Source organism: Biomphalaria glabrata, chromosome 11, assembly GCF_947242115.1.
Source record: "Biomphalaria glabrata chromosome 11, xgBioGlab47.1, whole genome shotgun sequence".
Lineage (NCBI taxonomy): Eukaryota > Metazoa > Mollusca > Gastropoda > Planorbidae > Biomphalaria > Biomphalaria glabrata.
Window position 1 is genome coordinate 24,844,551 of NC_074721.1, and position 27,767 is coordinate 24,872,317.

The following is a 27,767-nucleotide window of genomic DNA, read 5'->3' on the forward strand; positions in this document are numbered from 1 at the left end:
ATCCCAACCGAACTGGCTTTGAATATGTAATGGGACCATATGGCTCTGCAGAAAACATCAGTGATAATGGCGAGCGTTTGATTTCTCTCTGCGCATCCAACAGCCTTTCAATTGGAAACACATATTTTAAGCACAAACAAATACACAAAAAAACATGGCGATCACCAAATGGAGAAACCTTCAACGAGATAGATTACATTTGCATCTCCAAACGATGGAGGTCATCTCTGTTAGACGTGCGGACCCGCAGAGGAGCTGATATCGGCTCAGACCACTACCTTGTCAGTGGCAAATGTAAGCTCCGATTGAAACGCCAACCAAAAGGAGCCACACGACCCCGCCCATTTAATGTAGAGAAGCTTAAAGACGGCAATACTGCAGCACAGTTCCAATTGAAACTAACGAACCGCTTTGAGGCTCTTGCAGATATATTGACCCTTGAAGAAGAGTGGGCCAACTTCAAATATACCACTATTGGGTGCGCAGAAGAAGTTATCGGAAGGAGGCGAGGTTCATACAAGGAACGGTGGATACAAGACAGAACATGGAAATTGATAGATGAGAGGAAAGAGGCCAAACGTAGACGAGATCAGAAAAATGAAACACAGGATCGCAGCCTAGCGGAAGAAGCCTATAGGGAAGCAGATCTGAAAGTAAAGAGAAGCTGTCGGCAAGATAAACGGGACTGGGTTGAGCAGAAGGGACAAGAGGCACAAGCAGCTGCAAGCAGAAATGACACAAAAACCCTCCATCGTATTGTCCGAGATCTCACTGGAGCAAAGAGTGGACATGGGGCACCAATAAAAGACAAGCAAGGCAAAACTTTGTTAACAAAAGAAGAACAGGATGCAAGATGGGTAGAGCACTTTAAAGAGACCCTTAACCAACTGTCGCCAGACCTAACTTACATATTCAAGGACCCCTCTCCAGACAATGATCTCAAGGTCAAGACAGACCCAATAACTGCTGAGGAGGTTACCATGGCCATTGCAGTGCTAAAGAATAACAAAGCACCAGGACTAGACATGATATCAGCAGAAATGCTAAAATATGGGGGACAGTGCATTGTTAACAGAATGACTGATCTCTTAAATCTCTGTTGGCGAACTTCAAAAGTCCCAGAGGACTGGCAAAAGGGAGTGATTGTAAAGCTTCCAAAAAAGGGCAACTTGGCAGACTGTAACAACTGGAGGGGCATTACTCTCCTCTCTGTCCCAGGCAAAGTTTTCAGCACTGTTTTGTTGAGACGGCTTCAACAGTCTGTAGATGAAAGGCTCAGAGAAGAACAAGCAGGTTTCCGAAGAGGCAGATCATGTACAGAGCAGATTTTCGTTTTACGAAATATCATAGAACAAAGTCTTGAGTACCAACAACGGCTAACGATCAGTTTCGTGGACTTCAAAAAAGCGTTTGATAGTGTCCACCGAGAATCACTATGGAAAATAGTTAGAGAATACGGTATCCCAGAAAAATTCGTCCAGATCCTACGACACCTTTACAGTCAGTCTAGTTGCTGCATTAAAACAGAAGAGGGAACAACAGAGTTTTTTTACAATCGAGACAGGTGTGAGACAGGGGTGCATCTTATCTCCCTTCCTTTTCCTCATAGCCATCGACTACATAATGAGGAGAGCAATGAACCAGACTGCCTTTGGTATTCCATGGCATGAACAACTCCAATTGACGGACTTGGACTTTGCTGATGATGTTGCACTACTCGGGGCTACAAATAAATGCATTCAAGAAATGACGGAGAGCCTAGACAGAGAGGCACCCAAAATTGGCCTCCGCATAAACTTGGATAAGACTAAAATTATGCGAGTGGGATATAAGGCAAAGGGTGTCCCCGTCAGACTTGGCGAGTCAAAGCTTGAAGAGCTGGACAAGTTCACGTACCTTGGCAGCATCATAACAAATGATGGAGATGCTTACCATGATGTAGCGTGCCGAATAGGAAAGGCAGGGAGCATTTTCCAAAGGCTGCAGCCTATTTGGACTAGCCAAGCCATTGGACTCGAGACAAAAATACACCTTCTCAACACAATCGTCATTCCAACTGCTACATATGCATGTGAGACATGGAAGTCATCTGTCAAAATTGAGAAAAGACTAAATGTGGCTCAACAGAGATGGCTGAGACGGATTTTGGGAGTCAGTTACACAGACCGGATCTCAAACAAGGAAATCCTTTGCCGAACTGGGAGTCGAACACTTAGTGAGGTTGTGACTGAGCGTCGCATGAGGTTTGCGGGTCATGTTCTACGTCAAAATGAATTACGCACACCAAGAGTTGCGATAACATGGAAGCCAAAACGAGGAAAGCGCAAACAGGGACGTCCTCGTATTACCTGGCGACACACCTTCATGGAGGACCTCAGAACAGTGGACACCAGATGGGAAGAGGCTTCAGACATTGCCAGTGACAGATCATTATGGAGACAGCTTGCCGCCCAATGCGCCGAACGGCGCGGGAGGACCTAAGTCTAAGTCTAAAGTCTAAGACCTATCATTAATTCTCCAACTTAAGGGGAAAAAAAAATATTATATAAAAAATTAACCATTTTTTTATTGTACGTGTGCCTAGGACAACTAAGCACCTTTCATGATTGAAATTGAAACAGCAGTGGTTAAAGTTAGCAAAAACGATTCTTTATCATAATTTTGACTTAATATATTTTTGAAAGACAACTATTGGAAAGTACATTATAATTCCTACCGTTTTTAAGCTTTTTAAAAACTCTTTGTGCCTACATTTCTCCTTGGCCCTTAACTTGCTTTTGTAGACACTGTACAAAAAAACAATCCCAGTTTTACCTAAATATATTTTTAATCACATCATTTAATTTTTCAACTTTCCGTAATGTTTGTTTTGGTTTCATCATCAACCAGAGAAGTTAATTTTTTCTTGAACCATATAGACCTAGACACGAAGTCTTTGGCATCTGAATAAATTGATTCTATTACAACTAGCTTCTGTTAAAAGGAGCGTCTGTAATTTAGAATAAAAGATTAAATATAGATGGACATGTATTATACATCTAAAACTAAAAACATTATCAAAGTAAATATTTTGTGTTTTTAATATTTCAGTTATACTTTTGATGCGTAATTTCCTTGTGTATTACTAATTTACGGTTAGCTTAGTCGGTACAGCATCAGACTTTAAATTGGTTGGCAAGCTGTCTCCTCAAAGATCTGTATCTGGCAATGTCTGAAGCCTCTTTCCACCACTGCTCTGAGGTCCTCCATGAAATTGTGATGCCACGTTGTCTTATCTTTTAAAATACAGACGTTACCTTGAAAAAGAGGATTACGTCCTACGCGTCATGCATCTAGTCATGCATGTTAACCAATGACTTAAATTCTGCTAAGTCACTGGTTTTCCTGGCTACCCATTCTATGCTCTAATAGCACTAGGAAAGATGGAGCATTTGTACAATTTTGTCCTTGCATAGTGAGCGAGGAATGTGCCTTTATCTTTGTGTCTTTCTTATTAGTTTTATCAGATTTTGTATTAGAAGATTATGGTTCTATGTTTTGCATATAATTGCTACTTTACTTTTTAAGTCTTCTATCCTAAAGGCTTTCTAAATTTAGTGATTTTATTAAAGGTGTTACCTAGTCAAATATGGAGGCGCACTGGCTGAGTGGTAAAGCGCTTCTTTGAGTAATCTAGCTGGAATACCATCAGGTCAAGATGCTTTATTCGGTTTCATGTTTGCTAATAGTTTTTGGATCTTAACAGCATGCTCTGCAACTATGATTAGCAAGGAACATCAAGCAATTATCCATGAATTTGAACCTAATAATTGCTCAATTTAGAGACAGCCAATCATAACAAATTGTGCGAGTCCTTTGTTGTATTCTAACATGAAAACCTTCACAATGAACTTAGGAGATATAAGAACCAAAAACTTTGTTTTGAATGCAAAGATTCCAGTTGAATTCCATCAAATAGGAGGGCTTGTTTATGCCTTTGCAGTTGTGATGAGAGAAGCAAAAAAAAAAAAAGCATTCCTTCCTTCTGTTTATGTATTTCTTTGCCTGATTAATGTTTTTAATGAAGTGATAGTAACTACAGTAACTACTCATTCAAGCACTGTATTCATCCAGTAGGACTTGGAGTTTGATAAAAATTCAAGCCAAAATGAAAAAAAAATTTAGTTATTCAAATTAAATTTTTTATTTCAGCTGTGCCGATACTTTGTGCCTTTGATCACACATCACAAAATTCCTGATTGTGACGGCACATATAATTCTTTTTTTTTTTTCTGGATTGAACATTTGATGTTTTCCCTGTTGACAATTGGTACACCAGCTTGGCTGCAGATTTCGTTGATGCTTTCCTAACAAAGTAACATTGGAATCTATGCTGCTTTTGTCTTCTTCACTATTAAAGGCACTAGCCAACTCTTGCAATTTGCTTAATCTTATGCATATTAGGAAAATTTAATCTATTTTTTAAAAAAGTATAACCCTAATAATAATCTTTCTCTTTTGTACATTTCAGTCAGATTTATTTTTCTTAACATAAGTCAGTATATGATAAAAAAATGAGCCATCATTAGTTAGGACTAGCAGTAAGTTCAATTAAAACATTCTAAAGAACAACTATAAGTATGAAAAAAATATTGATTTATTTTTCTAAACATAATTCAGTATATGATAAAAAAATGATTGACCCTCCCAATTTATCAATATAAACATTCACTCCAAACTTTCAATGATAAGTAAAAACTGGTTCAATAAAATGCAAGCTATTCATACAAATATTACAATTTTTTATATGTGATGCTTTATATTTTCACTAGTTGAGTGATTATTGTTTCTTCCTAATAAATCTTCCCTATTTGAGTGATTGCTGCTTCCTAACAAATCTTCCCTAGTTGAGTGATTGCTGCTTCCTAACAAATCTTCCCTAGTTGAGTGATTGCTGCTTCCTAAAAATCTTCACTAGTAATGTGATTTTTTTGTTATTCCCTGGCAATTATTTAGAAATTTTCCCCTATTTTCAGTTTTTTAAAAGTCATGTTTAACTCCAATGCAAATAAAAAAAAATTGTTTTAATACTCTGCAAACATAAACAAAAAAAACTCATTAAAAATAGAAAAAAGGTTTTACACATGAACTCTTAATTTCTATGGTTATAGACATATGGTTATAGACATACACCATGGTGTTGGCACTTGAAAAAAAAAAGACCTATGCACTTATTTTTTTTAATACTAAAAATGATTTAAATAAGTGTACCTTCTGGTTCTGAGCTCTTATAACACAAAAGTAAAAAAATAAAATAATGGTATTCCTATCATTTTGTACCAAATTTTGAATTAATTGAAAGCAGCTGCGTTAATGTATGTAGGTATTTCCAAATATGTAATATATAATAGATTTCTCTATTGTCCAATATTAAAGACATGCTCTATTTATAGGTTTTCTCTATTTTGTAGATTTTCCCTAAGTTAATGTTATAGATCTTCCCTATCCTTTCTGATATTCTCAAGAGTTCCCTTTGAAGTTGATTTTTGTTCAAAATTAATAAAATTAACCATGGTTGCATAATGATGTGCCCCAATGAACTTTTTATGTAAAGTTCCATCAAAGTATAGATAGAAAGATGGGTAAGTCAAAATGTTTTCCATGGAACATAAAGCTGAAAATAAATGAAACAAATTTATTAGTTAAGAAACGTACATTTGGTTGGCTAACAAAAAATATAAAAAGTTCAGATAAAAATGAAGAAAATAAAAGCAAACTTTAATGCTAACCTTCTTCTTGTGTACAGTCAACAGCAGCAAAATAATTATTGTGTGCATAAGGTGTTTTGGCGGCTTTTAAAAAGTGGGGTTTAACTGTCTGACACAAAACCAAGTCAGGCTTGTAGAACATCACAAATACTGCAGCCTTCTCTTCTAATTTCGTAAAAAGAAATTGTAACATACAAAATAAATGAATTATGCATAACATAATGTCTTAATTTATATTGACAATGTGATATGAAAACAAAATCTACTAATACAAGTAAGTTAAATAACCAATAAAATGTCATGCATTAAGGGATATCCTTTTAGCCCCTTCAGTAATATGAGAGTGCATCTCTGTCAAAATTGAGAAAAGACTAAATGTGGCTCAACAGAGATGGCTGAGACGGATTTTGAGAGTCAATTACACAGATAGGGTCTCAAACAAGAAAATCCTATGCCGAACTGGGAATCGAACACTTAGTGAGGTTGTGACTGAGCGGCGCATGAGGTTTGCGGGACACCAAGAGTTGCGATAACATGGAAGCCAAAACGAGGAAAGCACAAACAGGGACATCCTCGTATTACTTGGCGACACACCTTCATGGAGGACCTCAGAACAGTGGACACCAGGTGGGAGGAGGCTTCAGACATTGCCAGTGACAGATCTTTATGGAGACAGCTTGCCGCCCAATGCGCCGAACGGCGCGGGAGGACCTAAGTCTAAGTCTAAGTAAGTCTAACAGTAGAAAAGAATCATTATAAATAATTATGTGCAACAATTTTAACAATCTACATCTGTATTTTTCACCAACGTAACTCTTTTGACAATTATTTCTACACACTTTTCAGAATTTTAAATATACATCATTAATTCCATGGATTCTCACTTACTGATAGTGCACAAACTATACACATCTACACATATCTAGACCATAACCATGGAAATCCTTTTTGTAAGAATGTTCATGTATTTTAGTTGCCAAAAAAATATCTACTTTTAAAGGTTTAAAAATCTATGATTCCAATTTTCTTATTTTGAAATCAAAGAAGAGTGTCAGTGGATCTGTGTGTCTTTATGTAAATGAATCTATGTTCCCATTTTCAGAATTAGAAATAGAAAAAGAAATATCTATTGGTCTGGTTGTCTGTTGATCTGATCTATGTAGGGCAGCCTATGACTTTGTGTTATAACTCAAACTCACTTTGTTATCTTGTTTATTACATTTTTAAAATGTTATTCTTTTATTATACATTATTATACATGACCATTTCATAAACAGCATGGACACACTCCATAACAGGAAACTTTAATTATGAAGAATTATTCTTTTTGACAGCTCAGCTAAAAAGAAACATAGGCTGTTCTATTTGTCTGATTTCCCCTAACTGCTACATTTACTCAAATAAATAAGTTTTAAATGTGTTTTTTTTCTTTTCTTTTTACCTTAGAAGTATTACAATTTACATATAGCAAATAAATAGGTTAAATAAATAGTATTGATGCTTTGATCTTGATGATGATTCTGGCTCCTAGGTCAAATATGGGGTAATATCAATACGCAAAAGGCGGGGGGAGGGGGGGCGCATTTCTAGCTGGAGAGATTTCAGAATAGTGTGAGTGTAAGAGCTGGTAGAGGCAGGTAGAGATTGGGAAATAGTGGCAACAGAGAGCCTATGTCCAGGGTAATAAATTTTTGCACCTCAGCACTAGTGCTCTGGTGGAAAATATCCACAAAGAGGAAATTAATAGGCAAACAAAGAAAATGCACATGACATGTAGGCCACTAAATTACGGAGTATATCGCACCTGGTGGTGATGAAGTCTCACTAAAACTTTTTTACCCAAATCTGCCAGGTGTCTCTCCTATAATTAGTGGGAGTATATAATAGAATATGAAAGTCTTATTTGGATTGCTTGATTTGTTCAGCTGATGGATTAAATGAATCATTATACACAGGACCCTGTGATTAAATGAACATCCACTTGATAGAGAAATCTTCAGAAATTAAACTGTTATTCCTGATCACTGGAGAAAACATGCATTGGTCAAGGAGCTTTTTTCCTACTCTTTTTAGATACCTGGGTATTCTTAAACATTTTAAGTCTTGAGACAATGGTAGTAAACATCAACAACTATGCACAAATTCCTTTTTTAATGAGAGTTCTAGCCTGAAATGTTCTACAACATGAAATCACAGATAGTTTAGGAATGAAATGAATGAGTAATAAGATTGTATAGGACTGCACTTGTTAAACCATTCTGCCAGTTACTTAGCACTGTAAGAACTACTTGGGAAGTTGTCTATGTGGCTGTAACAAGTAGAAAAACAGACACTCTCTTCTGATTATTGCTTGCTCATCTTTGTATCCATGCCAATGTGTGAGGTAAACAATTGGTGAAAGGAAGGGAAAAACATCAATAAGGTTAAAAGTGCTCAAGAGGATTTTGTAATGCAAGCTTAGAACATCTACTACAAATCCAATAAATAACTTGAAAAGTTTAGACACAATGATCATATTTTTTCTTTTCTTTTTATTTTTATGCCATTTGTGTAATGACCATAACAGAAATTTGAATCAAGTTCTTAGAAAAAACTTACTGATAAACTGCTTGTAAATCTCTGTGGTTAATTTGTGCACATAGTGAGATGGGAGAAAATGTTTTTCTTCATTTTTAGATGAATTTTTCTTTGAAATTAAAGATTCTGCTGCCTCTTCTCCATATAAGGATCTGTAAAAATAAGAAAAAAAAACAAGATTACAAAGAGAGTTTATGTTGTCACACAAACTCAGAGGCGGCCCCCCATCGGAGTCGGATCCATCTATTTGCATGGAATATTCAAGACTTGATTTATTTTGATTGTCAAAAGTAATAATGTTTCAAAGATTCATTTGGCTTTGTAAAAAATGTTTTTTTTCTGTAAAATGTTTTACATGTTTTGGATGTTCTTTCAAAGTTAAAGATAATTCTCTTCCTTATCAAAATCTCCAGCTGGATAACGGGGGATGGCAGCAAGCCGGGACCATCGATATAATCAGTCTAGCGCGCTAACTGCATGACCAGGCATTACTGTTAGCTTTATAACAAACTAATAGCCTATAATTGATAAAGAGATATCTTACACATTACAGCATGACAACTACCGGACATGTACAATATGTCAGACGAGCGATTTTAGAAAATCTTTTGGTATTGATTTATAATTGAAAAAAAAAAAAAGAAAAGAACAAGGCATCGAGCTTGTACTTCGGCAACGTCTGCTCTATGTCCCAGCACAGTTATCAACAGAGCTATTGGCATTTTCATTTTAAATGGAACTAGAATGAGGATGTAGATCTACCTAAATTAAACTTCTGATTTAGCACTCTTAAGATCTATATCTACTAGATCTAGATCTAAAATATAAATTTGGAATAATGGAAATGTAATTTAGATAAGATTTATGTAAAAAAAAAAAGCCTAGATAATCTATTAATAGACTGAATGCAATACTAAATTTAAAAATAGTAGATTAGTTTTAGTATTTTATAACATTGCAATATTTGGAAATAAAAATCTACGCTTTTAGTCTAGAAATTGAAATTATAGATCTTGATCTAGTCTAAATCACGGCTGCCTGGTCGTGCGGTTTGCGCGCTGGACTGTTGTTTGGATTTATTGATGGTCCCAGGTTCGAACCCTGCCCGCTTCCATCCCCCGTCGTCCTGCGGGAGGTTTGGACTAGGAAGTAAACATTGTCAACTTTGAAGGAACATCCGAAACATGTAAAACAACAAACATTCTAAACTAGACCTAGAAATTCTAGATCTAGCATCTACAATGAGTTTAATTAGAATATAAATCTAAATCTAGCTCTAATATAAAAAAAATCTAGATCTAGTGTAAAAAATCTAGATTAGATCTTTTAAATACGAGTCAGATTACGAGGTTTAATAAACATTACTATACCGAGTTGTTTTAGCAATTCATTTGAAGAATTTATTCCATATAACGTCAAAGGAAAAAATCCACTACCTCACATGACCTAGTTAGACTAAAAAAAATGTCATTAATACGAGCAGGTTGTTGAGGGTTCATAGACATTGGTGCACCGAGTGAGTTCTTTTAGCCTTTCATTTAAAGAATTAATTCCATATGACGTCAAAGGAAAAAAAAATCCACTACGTCACACTGCCTAGTGAGACTAAATATGTCTTTATCAAAATGAGCAGGATCAAGAGGGTTCATAGACATTGGTGCACCGAGTTATTTTAGCATTGCATTCAAAGAATTAACTACATATTACGTCAAAGGAAAAAAAAACAACATTACGTCACAATGGGCTAGTTAGACTAAATATGTATAAATTACATATATATATATATAAGGATTAAATATTGTATTTCCCTTCCGAAACATCGCAATAGTTTTAAGTTTCTATAATAGATTGTTCTGGATGTTTATATATATATAGTGAGAGAAAATAAGAATTCCAGATAAATCTAATACCATTAATTAAATTTTTGGGATGGTCTCATATATGAAAATTAGATGTACCATAGCCTTGTGGAGAGATTTTCAAACCATATTTTGGTGTTAGGAAGTTGTGTTCCTTAAAAATCGGAACATAATATTAATGATAATTAGATTTTCTAACATTTTAGCTAGAAAATTAAATGTAGTGTAAGAGAGAAGAGCGATTTTACATAAATAAAGTTAGAAATTTTTTCATAAAAAATCTGGAACAACCAACTTTGGTAAATGAGAAGAAAATTATATGTTTTATTTATTGCAAAAGGGATTTCAACGAGTTATTTGGCATTAGTATATTTTTCATATAAAATGCTGAACATGTTTGGCAACGATTTGTAAGAAATTTAAGTAATGTAGGTCGATTTCTTTTTTAAAAGAAAATCCGGAACATTCTTTACAGATAAAACAACTTTTGATATGTTTCGGCAAGAAAATTAACTGTAAAATAAGTCTAAAAAGTGATTTTCAATAATCGTTTCTAGTAAATTACTTATTTTAAAATCCTGAACAACCTTTTGTCGATATTTTTGAAAAAATAAATTTATTTGACATAAATTTGTTTAAAGGGAAACTCCGATGGTTTTGATAATTTTTGATACAATATGTGTTTTGATTTATAGATAATGAATATATTATAATTCTTTTTTTTTTTTATTTGCAAGAATAACTTAGTAATTAATGTTTTTGTGACATAATTTTTCTGCGCATCCAAAACGGTCAGATTTTCACTGAATTTCTGTGTGACGTCACGAGTGTGCACTCAAATCCTATAGATAGGGAGGCGAAAAAAAAATTATCTTTGATAAAAAAAATTTTCGTTAGTACATCATTAAAATACTTTAAAAGAAATTTCTAATGGTGTATAAATTATGACTGTATGTTTGACAGTAAGAAAGTTATGATTTTTTTGTGCCGTTTTGACCTAACATTGGTTGACATGGAAAAAGTGATGAGAGAGCTTGACGCTGGCTCAGCCGGCGAGACACACCCCCAAGATCAAAAGCTAAAAAGCTGGAATTGAGTTTCGTAGACGATAGATCTACTTATTAAATAACAAATTTAATAGTAGATCTAGTATTTGTAGTAAATTTCTAGCTCACAAATCTGATTTCATTTATATTTATGAACTTCAGTTGTTTAAAATGTCTCAGTAGTATCATTAATTGAATTCTTTGGCCTGGAAATCCAATGTATTGTTGGTACTGCACCTGGTATTAGCTTCATTTTTTTTTCAAATCCCATCTCCACAGCAATGAAGTTGCTGAAACAGCTTCTCTCAAAATGGTTTGAGCATAAATAGGAATTAGCTAATGCCTTTGTAAAATATTTGCTCTTCAGACAAATAAATTTTCCCCATTTTCCCTTTAAAACTTCATCTCTTGGAAACATGAAAAGAGGCACTAATTTCTGTGTCAGCATACTTGCTGATTTTATCTTTGCGATTGGAACTACTGCAACAAGCTGAAGAACAGTATTTCATTTTCTTCAAGTAGAAATAGAGGTTTAGATCTAGAATATTATTTATAAACAAAGACCGATTATAAATCAACGTGGAGACTACATCTAGCTGTGAAGCGTAACAATAAATGCGATCCGATAGGTCTAGATCTAGACTAGAGAGTTTATCGGTTATATAGGTCTAGATCTAAATTTAGCCAGCACCCATGTGACGTCACGTTTTAAAAAACTAAAAACATCTAGCAGAACCCCGTTTTTTGGGGGGCGTGAAGAATTTTCTGTCTAATATATTAAATATAAAATTTTCCGAGCATTTAAATAAAAAATGATATAATGTTTACTATTACAACTTTTTACGCAGAATTTAAATATGTCAATAACTAAAATTTGAAAAACTATCAGAGTTTCCCTTTAAGCTGAAAATATGGAACAATTTGATATCAATAAATAAACTATAGTGGCGTATTGTCAAAGAATATAAGTGTAATATTAGTCAATTATGCAGGCTCAAACAATCATTTGACATAATTTATTTTTTAAAAAAAATATCCTGAACAACTTTATAGTTAGTGAAATATAAGTCAGTATAAAACAGTACAGAGATTTTCATTTAGCATTTATATGCTATTTACATAAAAAAACTGGAACAACATATCATTGATCATATATTTTTGCAACGTGTAAGCATGGAAATTAAATGTAATATAAGTTAGAAGAGCAAAAAAACATTGGTTGACATTGATTTTTTTTTTCACAAAAACATCCGGAACAAATTTATGAGATGTTTTGGAAAGAACATTAAAGGTTAAATCAGATTTTCAATAGCTTTTACAGTTATTGTTTTTTGTTATCTAAACGTGACAGACAGACAGACCGGCAAACAAAACACACAAAAATAAGCGTCTTTTATCCAGATGTGGGCACTAAACAAAAAATAAATAAAATTAGTCTATTTTTTTAATTTTGAAGAAACTGATTAGTACCATGTTTTGCCACTACTTGTTACACTACTGCAAAAAATGTACATGATATTTACAAAGTGCATTCTTAGCCATTATAAACAAACCTAAATGTTTGCTTTTAATTTTAACACCTTTAACTAATATTTTTATTTGTTGTGAACATTTCTTGTACATTTTATAAACATATACGACTTTGTGATACTAAAAATACACAAAAGATTGTCTTTCTTTGTTAACATATGTAACATTACCTCCCTTACATTTATGTAATTGTTTTAGAATTGGTGTATTTGTATGAAAAAATCGCTTACATAATTAATTTTATAAATTAAACGGTTTGCTTTAAGAACCAAAAGTAGCCGTTGCACCTAAACTTTTCAAGCTACAGCACATGGGGAAAAATTTTTTTTTTTCATTTCTCTTCTACTTTTCGAGATCTGAGTGTGACAGAGACATTTTGCACAAACGTAATAGTGGCTTTTCCCCTTAAGGAAGCATCTAAAAATTATAACTAATATATTAAAGTTTAATCCATTATTACTAATATTTTATTTTATCTATTTTAATAGACTTTCTACAAAGTTAGTATTTGGTATATATATATAGACAAAAATACCATTGTAACAAAATGAGGAATTCTAAATTAAGGATATTTTTAACCAAAGCTGATTTTGTCAATGCACAGGAAAAATCAAAACTAGGGCTATTTTTAATATTATAACCAAAGCCTTTTCTTTTGGTAAGTGATCAACTATTGATGTGATGTAAATGTAATGTAAATGAGGACAAAATTGTAAATGACTTACTGAATCATATACTGAACAAGATCTTCCTTTGCTCTACCACTTGAATACTCTATCTCATGACCATCACTGGAGGATACAAATAATTGCTAATTAAATATGTTTAAAGCAAAAACAGCAAAATAAAGAGTGAATGTCTTATTTATACAATTCTGGTTTATCAGTTATGTTTCAGCAAACATTTATGTGTTCCATTCTCTAGATTAGTCTCTAGCATAAAAATTAGCCTGAGGATCTTTTCAGTACATGACCATTAGCGTCGAGCAATCATCTCCTTCTGATTGGTCATTACCTCTGACACCAACCTCGCCCCCTCTCATCTGGGAACATTTCACTCCTTGTATACTCTTTTTCTTTTCCTCCACCCCTTTCTGCCTCTCTCATGAGTAAGACGATAATCTGTTTCTAGCACTCTTCTTGACATCCCTAGGTACGAATTTATAATTCTTAATCTTTCATTCCAAGAGTAGCCCAAGGTCTATCCCTCTCTTTGCCTCTATATCTTAATAAGCTTGCGTAGTTTGGAATCATTTGTCTCGCACGCTGACATAGGAGCAAAATTTTTGCCATTTTATTCTATTATATTTTTTAAAACTGAAAACCTCGTAGCAGTGTATATAAACAATGGAAAAAGTTCAGCTGAAGCAAGGAAAAGAAAATTTCGCATGAAGGATATCTCTATGTTTTTGATAGTGATAGATTTAGTGCAGACCACTCTAAGAAATTCTGGCGTTGTGAGCCATGGAAAGGATGCTGCACAACTTCAGGCTGCCTCTTTTTTAACAACAATTAAATAGAGGGCTGCTTCTTCCACAGAGATCCCATCTTGTATCATAAACAGCACTCTACAGGGAGCTTCAGCAGCAGTGCATGCAAAATTGCCTAAGGAAGATGCTATTTGTAAAGTAATTCAGCAGAGAAGAAATGAAATACAAGGAGCTCCTCCACAGCCTGAACATAGGTCAACTTTTACTATTCCTTTAGAATACCAGAACTATGTAGTTTCATCCAAGCTGATAGATATAGAGAGAAAAGTTTCTTATGCATGACTCGGGTGAAAAGGACAATAAAAGAATTTTACTATATGGTAGAAAATCAAAGACAGATGGTGCAGTCAAATAAAAAAGCTTAACATGGATGGAACATTCAGAACCTCCCCTTCAATATTCTCACAGATCTATGTTATTATGGCAGAAAGTGGTGGTTTTGTCCTGCCTGTCCTATATGCACTACTGCCAAACAAAGAAGGAGAAACATATCGCCGCATGTTTGAAGCAGTGAAAGAGTTTTGGCCAAATCTTAACCCTTCATCTGTTTCAATGGACTTTGAGCAGGCTGCAATCAGAGCTATTCATTCAACTTATCCGTTATGTGCTATACATGGCTGTTTGTTTCATCTGACAAAAAATATGCGAAAGAAATTGGCAGATGAAAATCTTCTTCCAATGCACAACAATGATCCACAGTTTGCTTTGGCCACTAGAATGATAGTTGCATAGTATTTGTTCCCATAAAGGACTCAGATTGGCTGTTGAAACAAGTAACTTATTATAAATATTATGGGCAAAAAGTATATATGTTTTCGCTTAAAAATGTATAATAAACATTTTTGTTTCAATCTATTATTCCAGGACCTACAAAGTATACATTCCCCTCTCAGCCCCAACACAAAAAAAGTTATAATAACATTGAATATTTCATGCACCCATATATTAACAATAATTAAATAATAAACTTAAATAGCAAAAATAACTGACAAAATATCTCATTCTGTACATGAAAAACATGTCTGAACACAAACACTCATACAAAAAATAGAAATGTATCATTTTTTTTAAAGAAATAATACAATAAACATAAATAATGTGACCAAAACATTTCAAGCCAAAAGATGTCCCCGGTGCCAAAATGACATTCACGCTAAAACGGTCATGCCAAAATGTCCTGCTTCGACTTTATATCAAGTCCAAAGATGTAATGATTAAGTGTTTAAAAGTAGTTAGCAATAGAAATAAATTTGCAATCTATTATACATTTACAAAAGCCCTGGTTGCCTGATTCACAACTCATCACTTATTCTCCCACTTAGGCTGGAAAAAAATGAAAAACTTAATTTCTTATTACTTACCTTATGCCTAGAACTGTTGAAACGGCAGTGGTAAATTTCCCTCCCCCCAAATTTTTTTGATTTGCAGTTTCACCCAAATACATTGTATAAAGCTAACATACTAAAGTTTACTAGCACAAACTTCGTACTTCTTTTTTAATGGCAAAAATTCTACTTCCTTTTAGCTCCAACTTTTAATTCTAAACATTTCCTTTTCATTTATTTTGACTCTGTAGATCGAAACACACTCAAAAGGAAGAAAAGCAATTCATAAAGCCAAATTCATATGAGATCATGGATTATCGATATTGTTACGATCTTCTCTACCACGCCTTCTGCAAACACTACTTAACAACACAACAGCACATCTAACACAAGAACTTGACAACAAGAGCTTCAAATAACAAAGTGGCGATTTAACTACAAATACATCGACAGCCAATTCAACACAATTGGCTACATCAAATTCAAATGCTTTCTTGAACTTAACAGAACTGCCTAACTAAACATTACTAGTCTCTCTAGCTCATACAGCTACATCTTCGAGGACTCAAAGGTACCACAAGTCCTTACTGCCTTGCTGTCCTGGACTCAACTGTCTCTGTAAACACACTGTCTCTCGACCGTGAAGGCTCTTGATCACATGACCACAACACTGGTCATACTTGTGTGAACTAGCAGTAATGTTCCTTGTCTATCAACAGCCGTTGACCCGTTGACCTGTGTGATTGGCCTGAGTCGTGTGTATCAGTAGGCCGCACACACATTAACCCTTTCAGTCCACCACCAGAGTTACAACAATATGAAGTCTTAAGCATTTAAAACACTTTTTTTATTATGACTAGATCTAGACTGACATATTCTAGATCTAAAACTAAAAATTCAAAAAATTCTCAGAAATAAGGGCCTTTTAATTTAGATTGTTTAAAGTTTTTTTTTTTTTTTAAATGCTGTACTGGAAGGGGGGGGGGGGGATCTTAAAAATTTTTTAAAATGTGAAATTTCAACCAGATATTCATTAACATAGATCTACAATAGGAATAACTAAGTGTTTTTTTTCAATGCAGTGACAGGCAAAAAACTACAACATGGAGCCAATTAAATAGTTAAATAATGCATTGAGAAGCCGAAGAATAGTCAGAGATTGTATTTTTGGGGATAAATAAAGCCATCTGATTTTACTTACGTGAACAATTTGACTGTGGAGAAAGAAAAAAGACTAAAATGAGAATGCAGGTATCATTTAGTATCTAGAATGCAGGTAACATTTAGTATCTAGAATGCAGGTATCATTTAGTATCTATATCTATATTAGGTTTGCATCAATTCCTAGAAAGTTTGTTTTTTTTAAACCATGATTTACTTTAAGTTTACAAGTTTATACAAAGTTCTTATTTCAAGTTTTCATTTTCACTTTAGGAATTAATTAGTTGGATAAACTAAAAAATGTGTCAAAGTTTTAGCCATAAACAACAAAAATTCCCATAACTAGATTAAATAAATGTTAAGTACAAAAATCCTATTGCAGACAATTGATAAGATCTTAGTGGCAAATAGAAAAACAATCCAAATCAATAGCAAGTTGCAGGTAAACAGTATTTTGTGGTGCTAACAGAGGAATACTCTTTTCGATGCTAATCCACCATGCGTTTAACAATTACACAGAAGGATATATCTTCATTCCAGATTCGATGGCAAACTACTAAATATTTCTAGACTGAGGGTCAAAACTAAAACCAGAACCACCCTAATAAGAGATATGCTCTTTGCGGACGAGGCAGCGGTAGTGGCACACTCACAAGAGGAGCTTCAGTCACAAATGTCCTGCTTCTCTAAGGCTTGCAAAGAGTAAGGCCTAACCATTAGCACAAAGAAAACTAATGTTATGGGACCACCTGCAACAGCACCACCATCCATCCTCATTGACGATAACAAGCTAGATGCCGTAAAGGAATTCTGCTACCTTGGATCTACAATTCAAGGTGACCTGTCACTAGAAGAGGAGATCAAAAAATGCATCAACCTTTGCTAGACTCCGACCAAGAAAAACAGCGACCAAAATGGAGGTCTACAAGGCATGCGTTCTTAGCACACTACTGTAAGGCAGCGAGTCGTGGACAACCGACAAAAAATGAGAGAAAACTAAACTCATTCTACTTGCGCTTCATTCAAAGGATCTTAAAAATAACATGGAAAGAAAGAGTGCAATACTGAGATCCTCACAGCATCTTTATGGTCCTCAGATATGTTAGCCAGATGGAGGACAATCGCATCCCAAAAATCATTCTATACGGGCAACTTGCGTCTGGCTCAAGAAAAACTGGTCGCCCCCACCTCTGTTACATTGATGTGATAAAAAGGGATTTAAAATCAGTAAACATCGATACTGACCATTGGGAAGACGTAGCCTTAGACCGCACTAGTTGAAGAGAGATGGTGACCAAGAAAGTTATAGACAGCAAGAAAACATGGACCTTGATTCTTGAAGAAAAGCGTGCCACACGGAAAATGGCCAGCTCAGATATCTTTTCATATAATAATCACCCTAGATCAGGGGTGGGCAACCTTTTTATAAGGAGGGTCGTATAAAATGTGTTTCTGATATATATGCGCATGTACGTGTTTGTGGTATTTGTGTGCGTGTCTATCTGAATGCACAGTTTTAAAATCTTTAAGTGGTTCTCTAAACTACCTGTGGTTAAAACCCCTATTCCTGATAAAGTTGATCACTATGAATGGGTCAATAACATGCTTGATATTCAATACAGCTTTGCACAAACTTTCCTGGTGAATGACACAGTGGAAAGGTCAAAGTGAATGGTGAGAATATTACTTATTAATTTGATCATTCATCACAGTTAAAGCATAGTTGTTACACTTGCCATCTTGTTCCATGCCAACATCAGTAGTTTCTCCCAATGCCAGCATCTACCACAAACATTCCTTGCTTGTATTGTGAAGTTGGTGCATCAGGTGTTATCAGCTATCATTTCAACAAGGCTAATTACAGTTCTATTTGACAGAGTAATGCTATGAAATTTTTTTTTCTGTTCAGGAGACATTTTGGCTGCTTCTGACAAGCATTTTTAAACAAATTCACCATTTTAAAAGGGATTGTTCTGTTTGACAATCTTGTGGCTGGGCACCCAACTAACTTCTGTTGCAGCTTCTTGTAGTGATGATTGTTTGGTGAAGACTGTTTCCTGCTTTGTCAATTTATAAACTCCTGAATTTTATTTGTATGTCTACATCTGTGAGATTGCATCAGGATGTTTTGTTTGGAAGTGTTGTTTGAAATTGTACTCTTGGATAAACTCTTTAAAAATATTTGATCGGTTCACAGCACAGAAAGCACACTGCTTTAGCTTTTGTTCAAATGTTTTATAGGAAGTGCCAATAAAAAGGAGGGCTGACAGTTTCCAGCCTACATAAATATTGTCTAGGAACAAATCAACAGGTGTGGCCTGTGCTAGTAGATGTCTATAGTAATTTCTTATTAATTGTGCTATTAATGGTCACCACATGTATCAAACTTACGTGTTGGAAATCCTTTTATATTAAATTTATCAGCCAATTCTTTTTCTATGGTTGCATCCACTACACCTAAAGTACCAAGCTGTTAAACAAAATTATAATAAACTGTAAAACAAGTTTCACAAGAATTTCGTAGCATTATCAAAACAGGTATCTGAATAGACTAATAGTCAGTCTTGAATTTAGAATGGTGTTTTTATATTCTAAAGTAATTTTTTCCCCTACAAAAATATTACAATGATTTTTGTTAAGTATATTGTTTTTCTCAAAATAGTTTTTAACTGAATTGTGTCTACTTATGAGCTAGATAACTGATATACATCAAATATATTGGCTTTCTATAAACATCAATATAAAGAAACATTTCTAAAGAACATAACAATTACTGACAGTAATTGGCTGACATGAAATCAGCCTTGTTCATTCAGTTTCACATTATGATGCTTAAACAAAATGACTTAATAAGAAATACATATGGCCTAATCACAATGAATAATAGCCATTCAAAATGTCATTTGTATTTGTTGATCATGCAGGCTGTAAGGATAACAAAGAACAGCAACCACGACAACAGCAAATATATAAATGTATTTAACTTATAATTTGTTTAAAAGCACATGTTAGATGAACACTTCATCGACCCTAACAGGAATTTGAACAAAGTATTCAGATTATATATTCAATCCTACAATTCATAAGACTAGGCAGAAAATCAGGGGGAAAAACTATATTTCAAGGAAATGTTAAATATCCTTAAACAAATAGTCAAGAACTCTTGCTGCCACACCCAAGTAAAAATAAGATGTAGGTATACCAATCAAAAAGAAAACAAACTAATGATAAATAATTCTACATTGAATATATACAATATTACACATAAAATTTAATGTTTTACAGTGTCATTCCTAAAAAAGTATTTTTCATTTGTAAGATAAGATTAATGTCTAGGTTTTAAGGCAATAATGAACATTTTTTTAAGCATGCATTTACACTGAATTTTAATGTATTTATATTTAGGTCATGTAATAATAGATTTTAACAAAATAAATTTTAGTAACAGCTGAAAATTTTAGAGTAGCAGCTATCTAGGAGAGTAGAGTAGTAGTTATATTGGAGACGGAAGAATAAATAACTAAATAGACATGAGTTTGCCAGAATTGTACAAAAAAAAACAACTAATCTTAACTTTAAAAATATTATTATTTCTTAATCATTTCATGAAAAGAAAAATATATATATAAATAAAACTATTATTACTCCTTCTTTTTTCACTATTTCTGCAGCTTCTGCAAAGTCTGGTTTCATTTGTTTACAATGTCCACACCCTGTAGGAATGCAAAAAAGTCATAAATCATAGATATCATATTAAAGAAACAACAAACACACATAGCATCAACTGGTTTTTCTTCAAACAAAATGTGAAAAGTGTGAGAGAACGTCTGGAGTGTGGTGTGGGTTTTTACAAAGCTTATACCAACTCTTTTACCTGACAACACAAGAATCAATTTAAACAATTAATCAATTACTTAATCAACTATCGGTAATAAATTATTTTGTTTGGTATCTCAAACAAGAGAAAGAAATTTTACTTGACTGCAGTGATGGTATAAGTTGAATTAGTCCCCTTTATGGGTTGCTTCTTCAAATTGACTTTATACTTTGTGTATAACCAGCAATTATTTTTCTTTTTTTGTACAGTAGATCAAACAAAGCTAAAATACACAAATTTGAAGATTTTAGATAAGGAGCTCTCTTGTTCATGTCCTTGCCCAGACTACAAGAACAGTGTAGCTTGCACTTTCACCTCCCTCATAATGATCTCAAACTACTCTGCCATACAGGAGTTACATGAGTGTTACAAAATGTGAGAGCTAAGAATCTAACATTCTTCTGTGAGAATGTCAGATGTGTGGCCAGGTTAAACTTGTTCTGAGGTGAAGCTCTGATTTTTTAAAGCAGAAAACCAGAGAGCTAATTAAATCAACTCAACCATTTGAGAGAATTAGCATGCTAAGGAACCTATTTCAAGAAACATGTATCTTTTTACCTCTATAGATGAATTTTCTACATTCCCAAATCCATGAACTGAATGTCACTCAATAAGAAATAGTGTTCAAGTATGTGTTTCAATCCATCTGGTTCTTATTATATACTTCAACTAACAGAACACATAAAAAAAACATTTTGGGTTCAACTGAAAAAGTGGTTCAGGGACTTCTTTACCAACCTGACCTGTACTGGCCAGTCCTTCTGATGAAGATTATTAGATCTTATAAGAATATTCTGCTAACAGAAGAAGTAGACCTAGTAACATGCTGTCATTTGAACACCTAACAGTCAAGCGGAATTAATGTTTCATTATGAAGCTTGGTTCTGAGGGAGGAACAAAGTGTGGTCAAGAAGGTGAATCCGAATGAGAGAGATTTAGATATTGATAGCACTGTTCTAAGCTTGCCTCCAAAGAAACAGTCAAATGATCTTACTATGCTGCAAGAAACCACCAGAAGAAAAGGATCAGAGAAAAAAAAAGCAAGGCCAGTGACTCAGTACAAGCTGGAATAACTTGTTGAGTATGTAGCCTAACATTCTGGGCTCACGTAGGTCTCACCAGCAGCATGAAGAGGCACAAAACCTCAGTGCAAAGCCCTCAGCCCCCTGATGACAAATGTGGTCATCACTGAACCACGATGGACAAACTATAAATATATATATAATCAAATCCCTCCACTCTTTCCAGTCAGCAGCTGTTCTTAGCAGACTATCAAGAGACAGCCCATTCTTTCATGATGTCCAGCCAGCTTTTCTTTGGACAATCCTTTCTTAGCAGACTATCAAGAGACAGCCCATTCTTTCATGATGTCCAGCCAGCTTTTCTTTGGACAATCCTTTCTTAGCAGACTATCAAGAGACAGCCCATTCTTTCATGATGTCCAGCCAGCTTTTCTTTGGACAATCCTTTCTTCAATCTCCCTCCACATTACCTTGAAGGATGTCTTGTGAAAGTGAGACATGACTAGGATTGCACCGGATAGTACTTTTTGATATTCGGCCAGAGCCGGATATGACCGGATAGTAAAATTTGATATCTGGCTAGAGCTGGAGCCAAATACCTACATGACTCAAACAGCTCGTTTTACTGAAGTTTTAGCAAATCTTCTATATAACATACCTATATTCATATTTTTTTTTTCTTTTATTTACTTTCTTGCTTTAAACTCTATTACTGATTGATAAATTAAACAGCATTTTTTAACAGATATGCTTATCATAAGCTAATCTTTGTAACGAGATGGTGTGTGTATATATCTATGAGGCCACCAATTGTAAAGTAGTATGTGGGATGACCCATGCAGAATATATAATGATGTTTGTGTTCATGTATTTGACACCATCAACTTGTCATTAGGTTTGTGTTTTAAAGGCCACAAACCGCTGCTGGTTTATGCCTAATACAGATAGTGGCTAAGTATATATCTTAAGTAAATACAGTAATAACAAGGAGTTACTTGACACTCTTGAATTATTATTAAGAATATTGTGATTCAATCAAGACACACCTAACACAAGAGTAAGATTTGCCTGGTTTACCATGTGACAGTACTATTTTATGAGCATTGCAAACTGCTTTAGAGTTGTCAATTGTTTTGACATTAAAGTAATGCCATATAAGTGACTTTTTAATTAATTTAATTTGTTGATTTGAGGCACATCGGCACAATTTAGGCCATGTCGTGCCTGCAGTCCATTGAGGACTACTCTCTCTCTAAATAACAAGGGCCAGATTCTATACAGTAATATAATTAAAATTAAGGTCTATTCACAGTTAAAATAGTAAAGGTAGTAAAAATTTAAATATTTGGTAAAAATCTAATGTAAATAGTGCATGTTCACAAATTCAGAAATCAGATCTTCGTAGATAGCCCCACTTCCCGAATAAAGCCCAGTACCTTCCCAGGGTCGACATTATTAAATAGTGTTTTTAGATTAGTGGCTCTAAAATGTTTCGCCCTGACATCCTGGTATCTGGGGCAATCAACGAGGATATGTTCCACGGTGAGGCGAGAGTCACAGTACTCGCAAAGTGGGGGCTCCTCTCTCTTCAGTACAAAAGAGTGCGTGATGTAGGTGTGGCCAATCCTAAGTCTGGACATGGTTGTGCTACCACGCCTTGTCAGACCCTTAGATGTGGGCCGCCACCTGACATCCGCCACAATCTGCCTGAGTTTACTGTGAGTCTCAGCCTCCCATCGGTTCTGCCACTCTCGATAGGTGGCAGAGGCAATACTTTGTCTCAGGTCCGAGTAGGGAATTTGGGTTCCTGACACCGCATGATTTAGGGCTCTCTTTGCTTCTCTGTCTGCGGCTTCGTTTCCCTCAATGCCAACATGGGAGGGGACCCAGATGAAGGTGACATCCCTACGGTCGGCTGTTATTAGGTCCAACAGCTTCAGGCTCTTATGTACCAATGGGATGTCAGTCTTCATCCGCCCCAAAGCTTGCAATGCAGATTTGGAGTCGGAGCAGATTATAAATTTACTCCTTTCTGATGCTTTTACGGTCATAAGTGCAAGCAATATTGCGTGCAATTCGGCCGTAAAGATGGAGCAGCCATCGGGGAGTCTACGGGAGATTGTTTTGTTCCGAAAGGAGCAGGCACACGCGACCTTTCCCTCCATTTTGGATCCGTCTGTGTAGATGGTGCCACAATCTCCGTAGCTCTCCTGCAGTTCCCTAAAGTGGACTTGTAGTATGCTTGGGTCTGTATTTTCTTTTTTGAAATTAAGGAGGGATAAATTTAATTTAGGTTTATTCATTAGCCAAGGAGGATTCTGAGGGGTTTCTATTTTAGAGATTTGGTCAATGGGTGGGGTTAAATTTTGGATGGGCTGTATGACGTTAGGCCTTCGATTGTATAATTCTACCTCTGTGGGGTTAAATATGGAGTCAAAAGCAGGGTTCGTGGGGTTGGATTTTAGCTTGACTATATACTGCATTGCAAGCTTTTTCATTCTTATATCCATGGGGAGTTCTCCAGCCTCCACATGGAGACTTGGGATAGGTGATGTACGAAACGCGCCGAGACAGAGACGCAGGGCAGCATTTTGTATTGGTTCCAGTATTTTTAGGTACGACTTCCTTGCTGCTCCATATATTATGGATCCGTAGTCTAGCTTGGATCGAATTAGACTCCGATAGAGCAGCAGCAAGGTATCTCTGTCAGCTCCCCAGTCCGTATGGCTGAGTACTCTTAGTATGTTTAATGACTTTTGGCATTTCTTCTTAAGTTCCTTAATGAGTGACTTTTTATCAGCCATTATTATTACTATCCAATTTACTAAAGGCCCTTACAATCCACTTTTATTCCCGTGGCTTGTGTAACAAAATACTTGTAGGGGTGTGTAGTGTAGTTCAGCGCCTTAATTGACATTTCCCTCCAAGTAAACAAACTTAGTGTCATCATCTAGTGACCTCTAGACAGTGTCAATATGTCTTAATTTGCGTTAATCCATTCTGCGTTAAGAATGGTCAATGTCTATCAATACATTAAGTGTCACGGATTAAACAAGTAAGAAGTTGGGGGTGTTGAGTCTCTTGAGCCCTCCCTTTAAAGATACCTCTGGTCAGTGTCTTCTATGCTAATATACACAGATCCTTTCTATTTGTATCTACATTAAAATTAGTTCCTAGCTTACTAAGCTATTAAATATAATAATTATTAATAATATACTCTTGGTTTTAGGGTTGCAAAAATCACTCTGTAGGTGTGTGTTTTATGTCCAACCTCATAATTGACATTTTCTCCAAGTTACCAATCTTGGTAACAGCGTAGATGTTTGGCTTGTAGTCCAGCCCCCTAACTGAGACTTAACTCAAAGTAAACAAACTTATTACCTGGTTAAATGTGTAAAAGGTGTGGCTTGTGGTCCAGACCCTTGATTGATAACATTTCTCCAAATAAACAAACTCATACCAGGTTAACCATGTAAATGTTTGGCTCATAGTCCAGCCCCCTAATTGAGATTGATTTGATTTTTTATTTGAGGCACATCGGCACAATTTAGGCCATGTCGTGCCTTCCCTAATTGAGACTTAACTCAAAGTAAACAAACATTACCCGGTCAATAGTATAAAAAGTGTGGCTTGTGGTCCAGACCCTTGATTAACAACCTATCTCATAATAAACAAACTCATACCAGATTAACCTTATAGAGATATGGCTTGTAGTCCAGCCCCCTAATAAAAATTCTTCTCCAAGTAAACAAACTCAGTTCCCTCATAAGATGTGACCTATAGACAGTGTCAACACGTTGACATCTGGCTTGATGTGGTCAGCTGTCTATCTATGAACTCAATGTTATGGACTAAACAAAGAAAAGAAGGTGGGGGCTGTTCATCTCTACCTCTGGAGATATACCCCGCACATCTAGACAGATGTCTGGTCAGCGTGACGTAGTTAAAAATACTACGTGTTAACTAGCCCACTCAAAGGTTCAAGAAAATTTTTTAAAATGTGTCAGCCATCGCTGTTATGTATGTAATTCGAATTTATAATGTGAAGTTTTAATTCTATTTAGATAAACACGCCTTGTTTTTGTACTAAAAGATATTTGGCGCACAGTCATAGTTTATAGTTTTAAAAAGAAATTCTTTTATTTGAAACAAAAAAGTTAATGTATTTCAGAACTGACATTATTGAATCATGTCCACTTTATGAATATTGGTATATTTTTATTGATGTGGAGATTTAGTTTGACGAATTCCTTCATTGAGTATTAAACTTCTTGTTCGACATCGTTTATCAGCGTCGACTACCTTTATATTGTTTGCTTTTCGCCTGTGTTGTTTCGATATTTAAGTGTTACCTCTGTTTGGCGTATCTGGAAAAGACTTAGCGCAGAGGCGCCTAACAATATTAATAGAAATATAGGTACTACACTGTAGTTTTTTACTATCCGGTAGTGATATCTGATTGGAGCCGAATATTGCAAAATAGTGAAAAAATGCTGAATATTCAGCAGAAGCCGGAGCGACTATTCGGTGCACCCCTAGTCATGACTAATAATATCACCCTACCAGCTCAGCTTTATTCTCTTCAGGAGTCTATTGAGGAGTTCTTTCTTTTCACCAACCAGACTGATGACTTGTAAAAGCACAAATTCATTTGTTTTCTTTTAATGTTATCTGAAACCCAGCAGTTTTCTGTAGCATTTTCTTTCAAATGTTTGAATTCTTCTTTCAACCTCTAACCATTAATTTTTAATAAAGTTTTAATTTGACTTGGAAGCTGTTGTTACTTTCTGGATTTTCCTGAGATTACTCATGATGTCAGAAGTCAAACTCAAATGGGTTTTTATCTCTTTTAGTGATCCTCCATCTCTTGTTATGTTTTACCCTAAGTATTTATATGAATCAATAAATCAACTTCAAAATTTGACCATTCAACAGTATACAACATATATTATCTCCAACACAAACTAGTACTTTGCTTTTTCAGCACTAATTTCCATTCCAACTGCTCTTGCTGAAGTAAGATCTTCTTTTTTTTACAACGAGGTCTATATCATTACAAACCTTAGGTTGGTAAAAGGGCGACAGTTTATGGTCAAGGTAGGAGTTAATCTTTCCAGAGTTTCTATCTCGATATGTTCTAGAAAAATGTTTAAAAGAACTTGGAAGAACATGCATCCTAGCCGCACACCTATGGTTGTCCTAAAACTTTTTCCAATTCAGTAGTTCAGAAGTGCTGACCTATCGCATTGTGGTAAAGAGTTTTTATAACATTGATAATGTTTTCATTTATGCTGAACTGCCTCATCACTTGCCATTATACAGTCAGAAACTTTTTGAAGTCTAAGAAAACAGTGTTGTTGTTTTTTTGGTGTTGAAGGCATTTTTCTTTTAACAGTCGGATGTTAAATTTCATTTGTTTAACAAGCCTTCTACCTGCTCTGAAGCCTGCCTGTTTTTAGAAAGGACCTATAGGTCTGTTAAAATTTATTCTTGTAAGAATGACTGATCAGACTTGACTTTTTGTAGTTTTGGTATTGCCTCAAGTTTCCTTTCTTGGGAAGTGGAATAATTAAAGATTGGGGCTTTGGCTATTAGTTAATACTTGGTATACTAAACTCCAAATAAATATTTTATTAGATATTCAATATGTCTAATTTGTAGACCATCAAATTTTTTTTTTTTACTTTTATTATTATTTTGCCTTTACACAAATAATTCATTCATTGTTAAAAAATAGTGTTAATTGAATTTTGGATGATTGTGATGAATGTGATTTATAAAATTAGTTGGCGTTCTTCTTATATTGACTGTATTTTGTAAGTCATTGTGAGAATAGGTTCACAACATGTTAGAGATTCAGTCTATTAAAGCCCTACATGAAAGACATGGTTCTTGATTCAAGTTAATTAATATATATTAATATATATATATACATGTAACATATGCCTTAAATAAAGAATAAATATCATATTGTGCATAGTGATGGGAACTAAACTAACTTTTAAAGTTTTCAACTAAAATAAAGTAGTTAAACTAAGAGTTTATCATGAATTTCAAAATATAGTTAAACTAAACTAAAGAAAATTAATTAAAGTTTTCATAACTTTTTTTTTTGGGGGGGGTTGAAGTAGACC

At 34.7% G+C, this 27,767-nt stretch overlaps 1 protein-coding gene across 1 annotated transcript in view; it reads right to left on the reverse strand.

The window, feature by feature from the left end:
* Nucleotides 1-4,618: 4,618 nt before the first annotated feature.
* The window catches only part of LOC106070869 (protein disulfide-isomerase A5-like), a 72,038-nt gene continuing 48,889 nt past the window's right edge, over nt 4,619-27,767 (reverse strand). Inside the window, exons 20-26 of the mRNA XM_056004152.1 lie at nt 20,380-20,447; nt 19,126-19,204; nt 16,775-16,787; nt 13,485-13,550; nt 8,346-8,476; nt 5,769-5,912; nt 4,619-5,653 (exon numbers count right to left, since the gene is read on the reverse strand). Of these exons, the coding sequence (XP_055860127.1) occupies nt 5,469-5,653; nt 5,769-5,912; nt 8,346-8,476; nt 13,485-13,550; nt 16,775-16,787; nt 19,126-19,204; nt 20,380-20,447 (686 nt within the window). The 3' untranslated portion in view covers nt 4,619-5,468. The remainder of the gene's footprint in view (nt 5,654-5,768; nt 5,913-8,345; nt 8,477-13,484; nt 13,551-16,774; nt 16,788-19,125; nt 19,205-20,379; nt 20,448-27,767) is intronic.